At 42.5% G+C, this 20472-nt stretch overlaps 1 protein-coding gene across 2 annotated transcripts in view; it reads right to left on the bottom strand.

The window, feature by feature from the left end:
- Window positions 1–1142: 1142 nt before the first annotated feature.
- Window positions 1143–20472, bottom strand: part of LOC310856200 (mannosyl-oligosaccharide 1,2-alpha-mannosidase IA) — a 257601-nt gene continuing 238271 nt past the window's right edge. For both annotated transcript variants that reach the window (XM_083761470.1, XM_083761469.1), the window contains exons 8-13: window positions 17991–18106; window positions 11648–11867; window positions 6103–6275; window positions 4702–4817; window positions 3250–3382; window positions 1143–2997 (exon numbers count right to left, since the gene is read on the bottom strand). In XM_083761470.1, coding sequence (XP_083617596.1) covers window positions 3250–3382; window positions 4702–4817; window positions 6103–6275; window positions 11648–11867; window positions 17991–18106 — 758 coding nt within the window. In that variant the 3' untranslated portion in view covers window positions 1143–2997. The remainder of the gene's footprint in view (window positions 2998–3249; window positions 3383–4701; window positions 4818–6102; window positions 6276–11647; window positions 11868–17990; window positions 18107–20472) is intronic.

Below are 20472 nucleotides of genomic sequence, written 5' to 3'. Positions count from 1 at the left end.
AGTGGGGTTTGAACCCACCATCTCCCAATCATGTGGCAACGTTCTTACACACTGAACCACTGGCTCCAGACAACTCACACTGCTTTTTTGTTTGTTTTATTCTTCTGAAATTGGTCTTGAAAGTAAAGACTTGAGTGGGGTTTGAACTCACCATCTCCCAAACATATGGCCAGCGTTCGAACACACTGAGCCACTGGTTCCGGACAATTCACACTGCTTTTTTGTTTGTTTTATTCTTCTGAAATTGGTCTTGAAAGTAAAAACTTTAGTGTGTATTGAACTCACCATCTCCCGATCATGTGGCAGCGTTCTAACACACTGAGCCACCGGCAGACAATTCACACTGTTTTTTTGTTTGTTTTATTCTTCTGAAATTGGTCTTGAAAGTAAAGACTTGAGACACCAGGAGACACCTGCCAACGGCCAAAAGTTGCCTTGGTGCACCTTTTTAGTCTCACCCCTTTTTACCGATCTGTTCCCAGATTGATGAGCATGGGACATTGGGACAAATTCAATCAATGATACTTATGTATCATTGATTGAAGGAGAAAATGAAGGAGAAAATGCAATTATGTCAATGCTGCTGATTATGCCATGGCGAGTACATTTTCTGCCTGATATCGAAATCATACACGCCAGCATGCTGTCCATATTAGATTTTGATGCAGATGCAGGCGAATAATTTGGTGAGAACAATATAAAATATTCCTTTGTTAGTTTTACACCATGTGAGTGATGTGATGACAAGGTTCTCATTATTCATCTTCTGGTCCCGATGGCTGGAACCTTCCCAACCCAATCAATTAAACCGGTAGTGACCTTCCAGGACAATGGAACAAATGTCATCAGCAAGTGAGTTACTGGCCAGGATTTACTCACCACCTGCTAGAACTATCAACAGAAAATAATATATAACTTTCTAATCTCCTACTGTGAAAACTATGCCTGTTTTATATGTAGTTGCGCTGCTGTGTAAAAATAGCGGATCTACAAGCTCACAACACGTTGCAGTGCGATGTGTTGTGAGCTTGTAGATCTGCTATTTTCAGTGACACAATGTGCAACTTTGTATAAATCAAGTGTTAGTCTTATTAATTTCAAGCAAAAAGAACAATGACATACAAAACACAACAACCTTAGTTTTAAATGTACAAAGTTGCACAGGTTTTTTTAATCTGTATTTGAAAATACTCAACAATAAAGATAAGTCAAATCAAACAGTAAGAAGTAATAACAATTAATCAGCGATAACTAGACATAAAATTAAAACTATTTTGTTTGTTTTTTTACAGAAACACCTGAGGGAAGCAAATAAAATTATAACTCAGAATAAAACCCAAACTAAACTGTAAAGTAAAAAGAAATAGAATAGAAACAAAGGTCACAAAAGAGAGTCAAAGACGAGCTCACACGTGGTCACTCACATCATCTGTATGTACAGCACATTCTCTCCAACTGCATTGGACAGCAGTGATGATAAAAAAGAATGACAAACATTAACACTCCATTCCCATTCCCCCAGTCCGGTCTTAAGAAAGAGATTGCACTAATAGCTTCTTAGCATCATGGCAGGACTGGTAGCCATGTAGAAATACAAAGGGGGGTCTGGTTGCTAAAAATAAAAATAAATGTGTCCTCAAGCCATAATCATCTTCTGCTTGGAGTCTCCATCAAAACCATACAGTTTTATACTGTTGGTGAAACAATTCAAATTTATGTTGCGCTTTAGTTAAACTGTACAACCTACAGTATGCCAATTTTACTTTTGTTTGGCTGTCCCCGATGTCATTAGCAAATTAATTACTCCCCACAAATGCCCAGTGCATACACTGGAATTGGTAGCTAATAGTGCTATCTTTTTTTAGTCCTGGTTAGTGTTTTTGTTATACTCACAGAAGAACTGACATCACATTATGTATGTTACAGTTTAAAAGGCTGGGAGGTTAATGGTTTCCCTGTTCAAAATAGTATACCAGCATACAGTTACAACAAATCTAAAAACAACCTTCATATAATGGGCAAACTGTCCAAATTGGTCATCTTTCTTGCCACCTCCTAACCGCAAAATTAATTCAAGCTTGTTTCAGTGAGAAACATGACATCAACATTAGTTTGGAGGTGGGTTTGAGAACGACATTTCACAATTGTCTGTACATGTATGAAAATCAATTGCCATTCAAACCTTCATGTTAGCCTTTCATTTTTCTGTCTCAAATCTCACCAAAATACATTGTTACTGGAAAAGGGCAAAATAGTAATGCAAAGAAAACTTTGGTCAAAGAGAGTGCACAGAAAGGGAAAAGATGCATTGACAGCATCATAGGAAATCATGTATCACTTCAGGGGCGTGAATCAATGGAATCAAAATAAGCAAATCTCAAGTGGTTCTCTACCTCTCTGTCTCTCTGTCTCTCTCTGTGTCTCTCTACCTCTCTCTCTCTCTCTCTCGCACACGCACACACACACACACACACACACACACACACACACACACGCACGCACACGCACACACGCACACGCACACACACACACACACACACACACACACACACACACACACACACACACACACACACACATATCGTTCAACCCTCTTCCCATACATTTGGGTCTGTAAGTTATTCTGGTTTTCCTCACGGAGGAAAGGAGGAAAGAAAAAAAGGTGCTCTTTTCATAAAAGTCATGTTGGTCTTGATTGTCCACAAAAAAGTGCCAGCAGGAAGTAGTCCTGGCGCAAGGATATACAATCACAGCGTATAACGACAACATCCTTTACTGGAAAGGAATCGAGAGTGCACGAACGGCCCCTTGAGAGGACTCTGAACCTGCATCGTGTGTGTGCGTGTGTGAGTGTGAGTGTGAGTGTGTGCGCGCGCGTGTGTGTGTGTGTGTGTGTGTGTGTGTGTGAGTGTGTGTGTCACGTGCACGTGCATTGTGTGCGTGTAACTGTATCTGCAACTGCTATGAGTCTAGGATGGGTGATGTGTTCAGTCTTAACCCATTCTGAACGGGAACCCATTTTGGTGTCGGCATCGTGTCGTGCTTTAGCTATTGAAAAATAGCAGATCTACAAGCTCATATCGCGCCACCGAGTGGCGCGATACGAGCTTGTAGGTCTGCTATTTTTTGAAAAATCGAAGAGCGACTGACATTTTTAGAATCTGATCTCAGGTCAGAATGGGTTCGTCAGACCAGTGTGTGTCCAGCGGAAACCTCGTATGAATCTGATCTCAGGTCAGAATGGGTTAATCAGAGGCTGTCCGGGGGTCCTCCGGCCAGTAGGCAGTTCCTGCGGACGACGGGAAGTGGATGGGCCTCTGTGTTGAACACCCAGTCCTCCATCGGCAGGAGGTCATCATCAGAGAAGAGCAGGTACAAATACCTGAACGAGCAGTCACAGAAAAACACAATTTACTATAGGCTGGTACTTCAGTTGTGTCAGTCACTGTGGTGTACATTGTCCGTCACAAGTGCACCGATGTGATCAGATTTACAATGTAGTGGGTTGAGGGACCCACGGTTTAGTTTTTTTTTCTTCAAAATACACGGGTACTTTTTGCTAGTACTCCTATAGATTCATGAGTCATGTGATCAGGATGTATCAGTACGAATTTCTGTATTCTGCCTACGACTGGCTTCCAAAATGTGAAAATGTGTTATTTAACTCCCCCTGCACCACATCTCATGTCGGGGTGGCAGCACCCCTCTGACACAGACGACAGACCTGGGTATAGGCAATGTGGCCTGGCGATGTTCTGCATCCTCAGAGTGAACTTTTCTAGTTACTTTTCTTTTCTAATATATTTCTTTTCGATCAGAGTGATGTTTTATTGTTATGATAGAGAACACAGCATGGTTCAAAACACATAATATAAGGTGGGACATTTTGCCATCTTGAGCGTTTGTTGACAGAAGAAAAGAGGACACAATCTCTCTCAGAGTGCAAGTTGAATCACCCAAAATTGCTCTTCAACACCACAGCGATTAGAGGATGTGCTCGAGCGATTCCTTAGCATCAATTCTGATGTAACTGCCCTCAGCGAACTTACCCGAGCACAGCATGGAGATGGATTCCCACTGTGTGCAATATTCCACCTTATACAGTATGCGTATTCTAGCTTGCATTCCATTCATGATGAAGAGGTCTCTCACATAGCCATTTGCAGAATGTTATACAGTATGTGACCTGTTCTTAGCGGGAGGCATGATGGGCGTCGGTGGGTGTAGTTGGGGATGCTTATCTCATTAAATCCGGGAAAGCATCAGTGTCACTTTAGATTTGACCACATTGCACATTGGTTGGCTATTCAAAAAACAGCACCCCCTATTGGTACTCTAAACATAGGTTGAGACATAGGTTAGGACATAGGGACATTGCTGTTCCTTGGAGTGGTTGCACCAAAAAATAGCAGATACTGTAACAAGCTCATGATATACTATTTTTAAGTGAACACTTTATCTTTATCTTTATATCTATATAAATATCTATATTATTAACATAACTCAAATCTTTTGCTCCTGGGGGTCCCTGGAACAATACATATAATTGTGGTGGTCCTTGACATGGAAAACGTGTGAGCACCACTGATTATAGCAACATACGTTTTTCAGACAACTGTTGGGAGGTTAGAAGACATTTGGAGAATCGGCCTCAGGTCTTGATGGGTTATTGTGATTCTGAGAACGGGAAATAGTACTTACTTGAGAGTCTCGGAGAGGAAGAAGCTCTGCTGCATGTTATCGTGACCCACCATTGTGGCGTAGACATCTCGTATGCCAGAGAAGCCTGACTCCACTCGACAATACTGCTCCAGGGCCTACCAGCATGCAAGGGAGGAAGAGGAGAAAAGACATTCAGTCATTGTATTCCCAGTGAAAAGTCAAATTTAGACCAATGAGCAAATGGATGTTAACTGTTAAGATGCTGCACTTGCTGGCTTTGACTGTGAAAACCTTCTATAACACATAAATTACTTATTGTATTAATTTTGTTTCATGCATTTCTTTCCTCTACTCATTCATTCCAATAAACACACATTTGTGATATCATATAAGTTAACATAATAATTCACGAAAGAGCACACATTGGACCTTTAGTGGAACTGCAGCCATCTGTTGTAGTTGACTACTTACTATACACATTAAAAGTAACATTGGTGCATAGAGTATTATACTGTGTTTTTTCCTACACAAAGGGAAGAGCCATTGTGTCCAGGTATGACCTTGAAACAGATAATTGGATACTGTCAATCCTGTCAGTTGACTCAATAATAGAAGCCTTGGCGATGCTAATTCTGACAAGGGCTAATGTGGTGAGGCTGAACTAGCCAAGCGGATTAGCAAATTATTACCCCTGTTACAAAGGCCTCGTTTATATGTGCTAATTAACAAAGACCCTGACGTGTTAGTGCTGGATGTGCATGAAGAGAAGCGCGTGCAGTGCTTTAATTTGACCCTTGTGCCCAATAATTAAAGGGTCGTCAAACTTGTCAACTTGATCTCTCCACTTGTGTGCACACTAAATTAATGCTACATCTATCATGCCAGCCCGCCGCCATTTAACAGGGCTAATGTGATGACTATTGTCGATTAATATCACTATACCCTCTGCACAACCTTCACCTCACTTTGTGCAAAATGTCAAGACTTTACCGGCTTATATATAGTTACATGCAAAATAAAGGAAACTAGTGTAGGGGTAATTGAGGATGTTTACATTAGCCCTATTAGCATTACACAATGAAAAAACAACATTAAGCATACGGTTACTTTACATCATTGTAACAGCATGTGAATACTTCTTAGGACTGCATTTCTCTAACCCATTCTGACCGGGCACCCATTTTGGTGTCGGCATCATGTTATGCTTTAGCTATTTAAAAATAGCAGATCTACAAGCTCATATCGCGCCACCGAGTGGCGCGATACGAGCTTGTAGGTCTGCTATTTTTGAAAAATCGAAGAGCGACTGACATTTTTAGAATCTGATCTCAGGTCAGAATGGGTTCATCAGACCAGTGTGTGTCCGGCGGGAACCTCGTATGAATCTGATCTCAGGTCAGAATGGGCTAAGAAAACATCAACACGACGGCTGTATCTCACCTCCACAGCCTCCCAGCCCCACTCCCGATACTTGGGGTCGTGGGTCAGACGCCACATGTACATGTAGCTCTCGATGACCTCCGGCCGCAGGATGTAGTACCTGTCACTCAGTCTGATCGCAGTGGCTTCGGCTCCACTGTCGAATCGGAAAGCCTCGGGGCCAAGTTTCGTAGCTGAGAGGGAAAAGTAATGCAGAATCCTTAAAAAGAAGCTTAAAAAACAAGCACATGATGGAAATCCTGCCAAAATCATCAGAGGTAACGAGGACAGGTTCTAAATCTTTATTCACCAGATCCACTGTGTTCCGCTTATGTGAATCAAAACATTCCTTTAAAGCGAACAGAATTTCCACCTACTGTATGTGTAACATCACCGAGATACAGAGGCATTTCATTCAGGACCTAACACATGATTTACATAATTTAGATTAGCCTCGCTATCTCAATGTCCTATGGAACTCTCCCTCCACTTGTCTTCCACAACCTCTTCCATTATCCACTTCCCATAATCACTTAAACCAAATCCCTCTATACTTAGTTGCATGTCAAATAGAGAAAATAGACAATCTACTGAGCTTGTGCGTGCGCTATTTTTGCCAAATGTTCAGCTATTATGTTATGCTCAGAATACTGTAGGGAGGACGCTAGAGTTCATGTGGTTAATGCACGACTGTAGGAAGATGTAGATTGTATGTAGACCCTTGCTGTCGGGCAGAAACTGTCTGCACATTTCAACTTTGTATGTTTCTTTTTGGAAATTGATTGATTGTTCCTACTTCATCATATAAGAGTGTCACAAAAATAGTGAAAAACGACGCTGACAGCGCATCGCTTGTAGATTGGCTATCAATGCAATTATATGCACATGTATATTTGATGATACTCCTTTTTTTATCATTATTCTGTTGTTATCTATGTTGCTGCATTGTCTGAAGGAAGCCAAACCAAAATATGTTTTACACTTATGTACCTGTACGCAAGATGTAACAATAAAGCACAACCTTGAACCTTGAATGTTTTTAAAATATTAATAAAGGATTATTTTGGGGAAATGCAAGGTTTCCACCCAACAGCAACGAGATATCCACTCCACGATGCAACTAGAATCTTATTTTTTGTACCCTTTGCACCAAGGCAGTAGCATTGCATTACTGTAGCAGCATCACACCTTTCAAGACAAGATGATTGGGAGTTGTATTACGACATGTTACATGATGCTGGAAATCTATTGCGGCCCACCGTGCCGAGACCTTTTCTCTGGTTTATCGTACGTGATGTCAGGGCAAGCGGACCCTTTAGGAAATTGCACCATGGGAGAGAGAGGGGGGGGGGGGGGGGCTTCGTGGTCCCTAATGGGAGATTGGACTGAGAGTGGCCACATCCGTCTGGGAAGGAGAATCATCTTGAAATAAAAAAGCTGTCACAGACAGTAGGGCCCCAGGCTAGATAGTCTCATTACTCTCTGCGTGCGTGCGTGTGTGTGTGAGAGTGAGAGCAAGTGAGTAAAACACCTATAAATCATAAGTGCACTGTATACTGTAGTACAGTGGTTCCCAAACTATGGTGCGTGCACCCCTTGTGGTGCGCGAGCGCCTTCTAGGGGGTGCGCGACATGAAAAGGCTATAATGGTGGTGCTGTTATTTTAACACATTCTGACCTGAGATCAGATTCATACGAGGTTTCCGCCGGACACACACTGGTCTGATGAACCCATTCTGACCTGAGATCAGATTCTAAAAATGTCAGTCGCTCTTCGATTTTTCAAAAATAGCAGACCTACAAGCTCGTATCGCGCCACTCGGTGGCGCGATATGAGCTTGTAGATCTGCTATTTTTAAATAGCTAAAGCATAACATGATGCTGACACCAAAATGGGTGCCCGGTCAGAATGGGTTAAATATATTATGCCAATATATGGCAAGTATATGCAGAATATAGCCTATGCTGCATATATATGCCATATTCAGGTTCATACAGTATATGTGCATATATGTGGATAAAAAGGAAATATATGTCTATATAGCCATAGCGTATGCAATTTATATTTTCATGTGGGGGGTTGCGTCAGCTAGGTCGGGAGGTAACAGGGGGTGCATGGCCAAAAAGGCATGGCCATAAATTAATGCCTAGCTACTTTGTCATATGACAGTGTCGCACATCAGTAGCTATTACACTTTGGTTACTTGTCACAAGTAAACACCCTGTAATCAAAATGCTACGATCTGCCGTCGGCCATTTTCGGAAAGTTGATGTACTGTATAAAACAGGTCTAATCTAAATGAGTAGTAACCAACGCTTTCAAGAAAGGGGTTGTGTCCACAGAAAGTGCCTTTCGAGTTGGCAGTGGCAGTCTGCCATGCATTTCTATGGTACAAAAGCTCTGGTCCTATTCCCAGTGCTAAGCATGGCAATTCAACACTTCCGGCACCCAGCGCTTTTTTCCATGATGACTCTATTTGCCATCAAACTGTTCCCAAAATGGAACTTGTGTTTTCATTTGGTACACACAGCCAAATTTTCAAATGACACACATTCATTGAGTACACACAACCAAGCATTTGCTGCACAGTGCACACTACCAAGAATTTACAGCACAATGAAAAATGCAAAATTGAAAACACAATCATAGAAATGGAACACACATGAACGACAATGACTCTGGAGAATGAGCCATTTCTCCTTTTGTAAAAATGACTCTGTGTACTTTGTGGGCCTATACTTTTTCATATAGTCAAACATAAAACAGCACACAAAAATGTTTTATTTTATTTTACTGTAAACCAGCCTGCTCAAACTCCCCTCTCCCTCCTCATCCTCCACCTCCTCCTCCCCTTCCTCTCCCTCCTCCTTGTCCTCCTCTCAAAGCAGAGGGTTAAGAGTGAGATGCATCTCACTCTGCACCAAGGTAAGAGTGAGATGCTTCTCTGGTTGTCGATCCTTCTCTGGTTGTCGATCTCTTCAAGGTTCTCCATTGTTCACCAAACAAAGCAGAGGCTCTCAAGTGCCTTTTATGCTGCACTGCAGTCCTGATTGCAAATTTCTCACTAGACCTGAATGTTTAGAGATTTGACTATTTTGTGTGTTGCAGGTTGATGCTTTGAGATTTTCTGTGAGAAGTGTGTGCAACAACTGAACATTGTGTGTAGTGTTTGGACAACAAGGTAATGTGTAATTGACATCAGAGTGTAAAGAAGGAAAGTCACAGTCTAATGCAGACAAGGTAGTGTGATGTAGTGCAAATTGTGTCGAGCGATTAGGTACATGAAGTGAAGGTTGTGCAAATTGTGTGATTTCCGTAAACATTTCGTATACTCAATTAAAGTGCAGGTGCCTCAGAATTGTGCTTAAGTATAGGGTACTTGAACAGCCTGAGCCTTAATAGTGTCAGTATTAAAGACAGAGCTAAGTAGAAGCCACTCCACTCTGTAATGCATGCAAGAAGCAAATCTCTTCTTCCCCCCATCCTTCCACTGGCAGCTAATCCAACAGCCTGCTAAGTACCACCCAGTCCCTTTTAATGAGCGGAGAGAAACCTGGCCGACGGCTATGAGAGAGAGAGAGAGAGAGAGAGAGAGAGAAGAGAGAGAGAGAGAGAGAGAGAGAGGGAAGATAAGACTTTTACCAGTGCTGCCAGATCAAAAGTGTTCCATCAACCATGTGATGAGTCACTTTGGCTTATTTGGTGAAAAGAGGACGATGAACCACAAACAGCTGAGGCAGAGCACAACTGCAAATCGTCACTGTCGGGCAGAAACCTTGTATGACCGAAATCGTTACTTTTCGGAAAATGGGAAAAGGAACCTGTGTTCCAGTGGATCTGATGTTCTGTACTGTTATCATTTAGTGACAAGGTTTGTCAATGTTTTGCTTTGGTTAAATATTTATACAAATTCTGTGTGAAGTGAGTGGTGCAAGTTCCAGACCCACAGGACCACGGCCAACGTGCCGGCCCGGTTCCGGCAAGCCGCCCCACGTCCGAAACGGTAGAGAAATGACAGTTAACCGTGTGGGGGTCCCTCTACTGTATTGTACTGTACTGGTACACCCGGAATCATCATATATACAGTTAATATGTGTTTGTGTGTGTGTTAGGTTGCACAGGTGGTGAAAAACAACCATGCTATTTTCGTGCTCATACCCACCCAGTCAGGCACCCAGGCAGCCAGCCAGCCACACACACACATAGCTCCATAAGGGAGTGTTTGCAACACTCAAAAATAGCAATACATTATAGTAGTATCTACAGGATCACAACATGTGCTTGTGTGTGACACTATATAATAGTATGATAAAGTAGGGCATTCATTTATGAAAAAACATGAACATTTGACATATGGAGACACAAAGTTTCTGCCCGACAGCAGGAGAGAGGAAGAAAAAGTTACTTTTAGATGTAGATGTGAAGATTATTCTCTTAGGTGTCGGGGCCATAGTAGACAGATGTCAGAGAGAGATATAGGAGGAGGAGATCAAAGTTCCCTTGGCAAAGATCCTGACATTTAAACAGTTTTTAATTATACTTTACTTTCTCTCTTGGCTCTCTACTTTCTCTCTGTGTGTGTGTGTGTGTGTGTGTGTGTGTGTGTGTGTGTGTGTGTGTGTGTGTGTGTGTGTGTGTGTGTGCGTGTGTGTTTCTCTCTCTCACTCACTCTCAGTCTAAACTTGGTCAATCTCTCGGGCACATCCTGTGAAAACAAGTAGACCCTTATCAAAGCTCTTTGATCTGCCTCCGGCTCCCAGGTTGGTGCAGTATCTCATTTGCTCACAGTCTCAGCAAAGTCTCTGCCAATCTGTTTATCCGCTCTCTTTTGTGTTCTCCCTTTTCCCCTTAAAACCAGACCAGCTCCCGCATCTCCCTCTTCTTTGATTTGAATTACAACAGGGCATGATTATCGATTTCAAATGGGACTGGCACAAAGCACTCCCATGCCTGCTGTGCTACTGTCTGCCTGCATGCCTGCCTGCAGCTGTGAGACGTTAGCACATAATTGGGGAGAACTTTAATTTCCGCACCAGAGACACATTGGGTTCTTTTGCTCCCCATTAGACGCGTCGTTCGCCTTTTGAGGTTCAGACACTAGGAACCGCTCTCGACTTTATTCGGGGCGAAATTAAAATACCCAGAGCTCTTTTAATTTACGATATTGCTCTCCCAGGCTGGCTTTTCGCACATTCGATGCCACCAAATCCTCTCTTAAAAAAGACGGACAGCATGCGCCGTGCGGCAGAATGCCAATGAACCATGAAATTTCATCACCTTTGTGAGGAGCACAGGACCAATAATTTGAAAATGCGATTTCATTTTGATCTGAATAGTGGAAAATGAACAAGGTGAACATCATGTTGGGGATGAATTACGACTATAGCCTTTCCTGGGCGACAGAACCCTTAAAAGAAGCTGTAAAGGAAGATTACCGGTGAATTGTCCTGTATCTAAGTGTGATCAATCAGACACTAATACACTGCCAGTTCCCTTGTTATTCTGTTGAAATGGCCCCTTTCACAGTAACAGCTTAAATGTCAGCTTTTCAAAAATGATCCTTACCGGAACGAGTGTAGCTCTCGTGGCAGGTGTGCGTGATCTCGGCGGCCAGGTCCAAGTAGTGCTGCCTCTTCTCCGGCGCGCCGTCGTCGGCCCCGATGCCCACCATGCCCCCGGAGAAGCAGGCCAAGTGGCCCATCTTGTGGTCCAAGATGCCACCCCTCCACTCAGCCATGTAGGTCAGTCCCCCGGGCGACTTCTGCACCAGGTTGGCCTCGATCGCCTGCGGATGACAAACAGCCAATGTTCCCCGTGCTGTTCATATATCCCATTCTGACCTGAGATCAGATTCATACGAGGTTTCCACTAGGACACACACTGGTCTGATTAACCCATTCTGACCTGAGATCAGATTCTTAAAAAATGTCAGTCGTTCTTCGATTTCTTCAAAAATAGCAGACCTACAAGCTCGTATCGCGCCACTCGGTGGCGCGATACGAGCTTGTAGATCTGCTATTTTTCAATAGGTAAAGCACGACATGATGCTAACACCAAAATGGGATCCTGTTCAGAATGGGATATCATACTGATGCTATGCGTGTAATTGTAGCCAGTCAAGCAAGCCAAGAAGAGCTGATTCCTGCCATCTGCTTGTACAGTAAATGTAATATCTTGCCAGATAAGAGATAAGACACAAGTGCTACAGTATATCTTGATTATTGGCATGGCTGTGCTGCAGGCATAGGCACGACACAAAGCGCGTGCCGTGCTGTCACCCATAATAATGAATATAGACAACCACTGTCTCGTTGGGCTGTCACCACAGTAGATCCCAATGACATTTTTTAATGAAGTAATAATTTATACCGATACAATTGCCAATGTAGTATATATAATTATTTATATATATTGAATCACAATTTTAATTTGACTTTTGGTAATAAGTAATTGGTCTGCTGCTATATTACCCCAAGGGATTGCATGTTAGTTGACCAAACAATGGAAGCTAAAGTCACATTTTCACGTGGGGAAAAACGGTTGCTTATAGTTTAGTAGAATTCATGTTTGGGGAGACACTGGAGTTTATCCAGGCACAAAGGAAGCAAACGAGCAGAAAACCTTTGACATTTCACAGAATGGCGAGGCTGGCAACATTATCTTCATTGTTTTAAGCCACCTGGGGCTGTGTTTACTGCAAAAAGGGGAAGTACAGTACATTTTTTTACATTTTCTTAACCACTGGAACCACAAATTCCATAATCTGGCCATGCCATAACAGGCGAACATTCATCAAAAATAGGGGAACAGTTTGTAGATCGGTGGTTTTCGCCAAAGAGCTTTGGTAGAGGGGTAAATGGTGCATTTATATAGGGCTTTTATCCAAAGCACTTTACATAGATGCATTACATTCACCCATTCCTCCACCTCCGTGGTGGAGGAAACCATGCAAGGCACCAACCTGCACATCTGGAGCAATTAGGGATTCATTGCTCATGGACACTTAAGACACTAACTCTGGGGGAGTCCGGGATCGAACTGCAGGAACCTCAAGTTCCCAGTTCAAGAAATTGCCCCAAAAGTCCCACAGAACTTAGTGGGTGAACTCAAACTTCAAATTCAAAATCAATTTTCTTGTTGTCTCTGTGAATAAATAAAGTTCTGTATGTGATACATTATCACTCAGCGTTTTCATTATCCGACCTCAGGAAAAGCAAGTCATTCCTTGAATTCCTTGGTATGATACAGTATCCCTGCCCTCGGTCGGATACGCACGGGTACTAATTTATATTTACAGTATGCATACACATGGACAGAACTCAGAACAGTAAGTGTACAATAAAAATAAATGGGAGCACAATTCACTGAGTGCTCCCAAGGGTCTTTACAGTACTATGATCTACCTTAACGTACTGTATGCAGCGTAAGAACTGTATATGTTCATACTGTACATTGTACAACGCCTATGCACATAGAAGATTATCCTCACATGCCACTTTTGCTTTGTCTGGAATCCTCTGGATCTAGGTATGAAATAATTAATGTGTATAGCTGAGCTCAATTGAAGTCAGGCACCATTAAGATTCCTATATCCTGGGAAAGGGAGCTCTATATAGTTCAAACCCTTTGAAAATAAATGAATGCAAAGAAGAACTGAACAAGAACATCTTTTCTGAAAAGTGCATATTGATTTTGTGAGTTGAGTCTTGTGCATGTCTCTCCCGCCAGACCTTTGCTTTGTGCTCACCCACTGTTTACCTTCTTTTCCCTTTAGAGGAAAGAACAGAGAAGGACATCTCTCGGGATCGATTACTCATTCCCAATGACTCAACATTATTCTCTTTCTCCCGTTCTCTGTCTCTCACCCTCATTGTGTTTGGCTACTACCCTATTTTGCATTTAAAGAGAGAGTTATGATTGACAGTATCAATGGCAAAAACAACGCTGACGTTTAGAAGCAAAACGTGTTGCGCCTGTCTCTTCAGACAAATCTTTCACTACAACTTTTTGAAGGGCACACTTTCAAGAACACAAGTGCATACACTTCCTTAAGTTTCAAACTTGAGGTTGTCCTTAATGTTTCCCTTAGCCTTTAAGACAAGTTGTATCATTAACTAAATGTTTAGAGTAGACTAAGGCTTGGTACAGTAGTTGGTTACATTTAATTGGCTTTGGCAAAACGTTATTCTTCACTCACATCATCATCTTTTAAAAGTGAAAGTGGTAGCATTGTTGTCAGTGCAGTTACAGTAGCTTCTGCCAAATGGACAACAAAGAGAATACAAAAAGAAAAGGAAAGCCAATAAACTAGTTTATCGTTTAAGATCCTGTTCAAGTTCTGTAGAGATTTAGAAGAATATGTCTCGGTATCTCCTCCCATTCTTCTATTGCACTTTTTAACTCTTATCCTCAAATCCACTATAGTGTGGTTTAATACCACAGGAAAACCGCCCCCCGTTCAATAAATATACTGTATCAAGTATTATTCTCCCTACAAAAACCTCCCTAAAGGACATTTCTAGCGCCTTCATATTTTCTCTGTTTGCCCTCTTTTTATATTCCACATTTATACAATTGATACTCCTGAAAACATAACCCATTCACATCCTCATAGAGGTTTTGTATCTAAAAATGTCAGTCGTTCTTCGATTTTTCAAAAAATAGCAGACCTACAAGCTCGTATCGCGCCACTCGGTGGCGCGATATGAGCTTGTAGATCTGCTATTTTTAAATAGCTAAAGCATAACATGATGCCAACACCAAAATGGGTGCCCGTTCAGAATGGGTTAAAGGAGAATTCCATGCTAGAATGCTTTCTTATCTTTCTTACCTTTCTTTGTAGTTGTTACGTCCCCACCAAAGAGGTCCAGGTGTTTTTTGGTGCAAAAACTCCTTATTGGCTATTTTCCCTACCATAAGCCCTCAATGAATTGCATTGCATTGAATGGGGCTATGGGGTGTTATGCTAGTTCGCTTATTTCCATCGAAAGAAGTAGTAAAGTGTGCCGCTTGGGATATTATTTACATTATGAAGAGAGGATATATTCAAATAAATTATAATTTTGAGCGATGGAAATAAGCAATTCCCATTCAATTCAATGCAATTCATTTAGGGCTTATGGTAGGGGAAATAGCCAATAAGGAGCTTTTGCACAAAATAACACCTGGACCTCTTTGGTGGGGACGTAACAACTACAAAGAAAGGTAAGAAAGCCTTTTAGTATGTAATTCTCCTTTAAATGCATTTAGTGAGGCTCTGATTCGGCATATGACGTCACAACATGTCCAAGTTGCGTGGCCTGTGTCAAACCTAGACTCAGCAAGTGTCTGAACGTGAAGACAGATTTGAGTTGTAAAACACTATATGAATGCTTTAGAGATACAATATGCCGAGAGTAAGAAACTACCAGACTTGTCATGGGTAAGAAAGTAACCAAACAAAAAATGTGATTTCCAGTGGGCCTTTTAGAGATTGGTCTCATAAGGGGAGACAGAAGTAAGTATGGCAAACATTAGAGATCAAAGAGTTTCCCCTTCAAACATCCTAAGGAAATCCCTATGATGATTTTATACACTGTTTTAAGGCATACTTAGCTGCAAATTTAAGGCATACTTAGCTGCAAATTTAAGAGCAACCTCAGTGGGTTTTATGCAACTGGCCACAATTGTTTTTTAGGAATTACTACTCAACATGGAAGCATGGGATTTCATACTGCCGTTTACTGACAAACTGTTCCTGTGGATTGGCACAGCGGTTAAAACAATAAAATAAAACATCTCAACACATGAGGAGCAGACAAGCAATTATAACAATGATCTACAGAATGAACGCTAATGAACATGTTCCATTCATGCATTCCTTGAGGCCTGACACCAATGAATTTCATCCTTGTTAGCTGTTATCTGCAATAATCATGTTGCAGAATAATTGGAAAGTGTCCATCCAACACAGTGTTCTAATTACCTAGCAATCTAACTTGATTTGAATACCAGATTGTCCTGTGCTTACACCTGGGATCCCTGTACATACAGCACATGTAGTATGTCTTTAAGCAATTCTGACCGGGCACCCATTTTGGTGTTGGCATCATGTTATGCTTTAGCTATTGAAAAATAGCAGATCTACAAGCTCATATCGCGCCACCGAGTGGCGCGATACGAGCTTGTAGGTCTGCTATTTTTTGAAAAATCGAAGAACGACTGACATTTTTAGAATCTGATCTCAGGTCAGAATGGGTTCATCAGACCAGTGTGTGTCCGGCGTAAACCTCGTATTAATCTGATCTCAGGTCAGAATGGGTTAAGCAATTACACACCAAGCCCACTTGCAAGAACTAACAGCGACTCGGTGACCGATCAGATTGCTTTACGTTTTCCTGACTTGCCTCATATCTCCAGCAAAGCCTGTAGTATAGAACGCCCATGGTCATTATCATTTTAAACACCATGTTACAGGGCATTAGGTAATGACTGTAATTAGTACTTTTGCCTCTCTGGCTTGACCCTACGATGAGGACAAAGGGAATACCATTAATAGTTATGGGTTGTTTGTGCGTGTGTGGGGGAGGGTAATAGCCACTTTGAACATCTGCACTCAGATACACATGCTTTAACTGTGCATGGTAAATGGTAAATGGTGCATTTATATAGCGCCTTTATCCAAGGCGCTTTACAGAGATTGTGCATTACATTTAACCTGACGCTGCCAGATCCAAGAAGCTTGCTACACAGCTTATTGGGATCTGGGATCGCGGAAGCAAATTCGATGACGGGGCTGTTCCTTTTTTTCAAGATACTTGGTAGATGATTGGATGGGACCGTCTGTCTATCACCGTGTGGGCGTGCAAACACAACCAATCATATTGACGTGTCTATATAGCTTCACATCCGGTTTCGCCCATGTCCCGCCCTTAGCTCACGCTGATTGGTCCGGTACGGAACGGATTTTTGTCAGCTCAACTGTCTGAGAGATCCCAGATGAATGCTGTGTTGGGATAAATGGTTACCCAATACCGCCCTCATCTGGCAGCGTCAGGTTACATTACATTCACCCATTCACACACACATTCATACACCGATGGCAGCGGAAACCATGCAAGGCACCAACTAGCACATCGGGAGCAATTAGGGGTTCAGTGTCTTGCTCAAGGACACTTCGACAGTAACTCTGGGGGAGCCCGGGTTCGAACTGGCAACCTTACGATTACCATCCAGGCACTCTACCCCTGAGCCACCGCCGCCCCTACCTCTCTCTCTCTCTCTCTCTCTCCCTCTCCCTCTCTCTCTCTGTAATTAGCAGGCAACAGTGCAACACTATCTCTCTCTCTCTCTGTTTCTGACACAACAGCGCCACTTTTGCCCCTACTGGTACTGTAAACATAGTCACATAGGTTAGGACGGACATTGCTGTTCCTTGGAGTGGTTGCACCACTCGAAAAATATATATAAAAAATATATAAATATTTGAAAATATTTAAAAACTATGTACATTGGTAACTATAATCTACCTGATCTTGCTCTTGATTTGTTCTTTCTTATCAACTAGTCAACTAGTACCAACAATGTCGACTAGTGGAATAGTCGACTAGTTACTTAATGCCCTACTGTCTACTAGTTACAAAGCAAATATGGCTCAGACTCCCAGGAACCTCTCTGGCCTGAGAGGTTGGTCTTCTCCCAACAATCTGCTCACATGCACTGGGGCCAGTGCATGTGAGCAGATTCATAAAAATGAACCAACGGTTCTGTAATGCACGTCAGATGACAGCGTCCACCAAATAGTATATGTTTACATGTTAAATTTCATGGCTAATTTCTACTGAACTCCATCCACTAGGATTCTGTCCTTCCCCCGGCAGTAAGAGCAGCCTGTCTCTGTGTACAATATAAGATTACAGTTTGCCTATACCTCCAGTGCACTGTAGTACATCTTCTTAGCCTCCTCGTCCGTCTTGTCTGACATCAGATAGGATTTGATCAGATACTCGTAGAAGCTGTCCCCCAGGCCTCCGATGGAAACGTGATCTATAGGAAGGGAAAAGGGGGGCGGTGTGGGCAGTGGTTAAAACCAAACACTATCATAAAATGCTGGATGCTTAATTAACTAGTGCTGCACACTGTTCCATCATCAAGATGGCTAGCAGTTTATTTCCTTCAATGGTTAAAGAGCATTGAATGCCAGCCATCCAAATTCCATGAAAGAATTAGCCCTTCGCTAAATCCCACCCCAAAAAGCGATTGTCCAATGCCAATTAATCCAAATAGTTTAGCAACTGTTGCTATGCAGGTCAAGCTTTCGCCACCTCATATAGCTGTCAATGTTATGTTGCATATAGGCTGTGTTGTTGAACATATACACGGCTTAACGTCAGGAAATGTTACACGCCAGACCCACTGCAGGTGATGGCAATAATACTATTGACCGTAGTCTTTACTGTGCAACATGAAAACTCCTGTTGGGGTAGTTGTTCAAAGTTGATTTCTCCCTCTGTCATTTCCTCGTATTTCTAGTTTATTTAAATAATGTCATGCAAATTTTGTTCAGTGCATAGCCTACTGCAGGCCTGGTAGACTAAATTTAGAAGACATTTTGATGCTCTTGCTACTGAAATGATCGATTATTTATATGAGAAAATCCCGTCATTTAACCCATTCTGACCGGGCACCCATTTTGGTGTCGGCATCATGTCATGCTTTAGCTATTTAAAAATAGCAGATCTACAAGCTCATATCGCGCCACCGAGTGGCGCGATACGAGCTTGTAGGTCTGCTATTTTTTTTAAATCGAAGAGCGACTGACATTTTTAGAATCTGATCTCAGGTCAGAATGGGTTCATCAGACCAGTGTGTGTCCGGCGGAAACCTCGTATGAATCTGATCTCAGGTCAGAATGGGTTAACATGCATCTCTATGGGGGAGAAGGACATGCCCTGTCTCCTCGCTGCACGTACCTATTGGACGTGCATGTATGAAGTAGATTCTCTGTAAGAGGCAAGAGCAATGTCGTATACACTGTACAATGGCATATCCTTGGTTCTTGCCGTCTTCATTGTCTTGACACTACTGGATAACCTGTTCTGTTCATGTGTACATATTGCTTTGCAAACCCACGCTCTTTCAATACAGAGGTGGCAGTCTGAAAACAGTTTGGAAGTTTGTGCAAAATCCATATTACATAACACGCTCAATCGAAAAACAAGGCCGGTGGGCGTTGATCTCCTCCTCCTCCTCCTCGGTGTCAGACTGGATTCCACTTCAACAAGCTGAATATGATATTGCAGTGGAGGTGTGCACATGGCCATCCACCCACACGCAACGCATTCACATCACAACAATTCACTACATACATTGACAGTTTGACACACTCCCCCTGCAAGGTTATCAGAGGGAACTTTATGTTTGTCCTTCGCAAAGGCAGATAGAAAGACGGAGAGCTTTGGAGCGAATGCTTTGTGTCCATCGCTGATGATAAAAAAAAAAATCTGCAGTTTGCCGATACTTTCTTTGTTTCCCTCCTCTCTGTTATTTATCTGCTTCAGTACACAGTCACCTACGACAACAATTAGCTCCCATAATCACTTAGATTAGCATTGCCAGAGCCTGTTCTCTCGCCTCCTTTCAGGTGAAAATGGAAGATTCAATTTCCCCAGGTAATTGGATTCATTATCATTTTAATAACCCTCATACTGCAGTCACTATAATCTTGCTATTAAAAATGAAAATGAATGGACAGATGGCTGGAAGACTTGTGGGGGGGGGGGGGGGGGGGATGGGGGGCTTCTTCTACAAAAAGTTGGAAAAGTTTGGCTCAAGGTCTGCCATTGAGTGCTGAAGTCACTGCAGGATTTCATAAATGGGAGACAAGAACATGGGAAACGTAAGCAGTGCTTCATAAGGTAACAGGCTGCTCTTGTGATCCTGACCCACGGGGCGCAACTGGGTGGGGGATGGGGGGGGATAGGGCCCCTGCCAACGTACACATTTGTCCCCGCCAAAGTGATCTTAGGAGTAATACTTTTGAAATCCTGCGTTCATAAACGCGATATGTTTTGAAGGATGTATTTGGTCCACCCCCGTGTAAATCCCAAAATGGTTTGGAGCGTTCGCTCGCTCTTGGAAGTTGTTACACCGCCATCAGTGACCCATTGTGCTTTGCACTCTGTGGTGATTGCGTAATGATTCTAATAATACAGGAACAGGATTCAATAGGACACCACTTTTGGTGTCACGCACTGTTTTTGACGTTTTCTTGTTTACGCGTAACCCGTGTATTGACTAGATCAGGAGATGCATGGATATACTTTCGCCTCTAGTACAGTGGTTCCCAAACCACCCATTTGAAGAGATATACCAGATATACCCCCTCCCCTAGGGGGATGGGGGGGGACAGA

The sequence above is a fragment of the Protomyctophum parallelum genome, assembly GCF_964188405.1.
Source record: "Protomyctophum parallelum genome assembly, chromosome: 3".
Lineage (NCBI taxonomy): Eukaryota > Metazoa > Chordata > Actinopteri > Myctophiformes > Myctophidae > Protomyctophum > Protomyctophum parallelum.
Note: the sequence above shows the minus strand (reverse complement) of the source record. Positions and strands in the feature narration are given on the sequence as shown.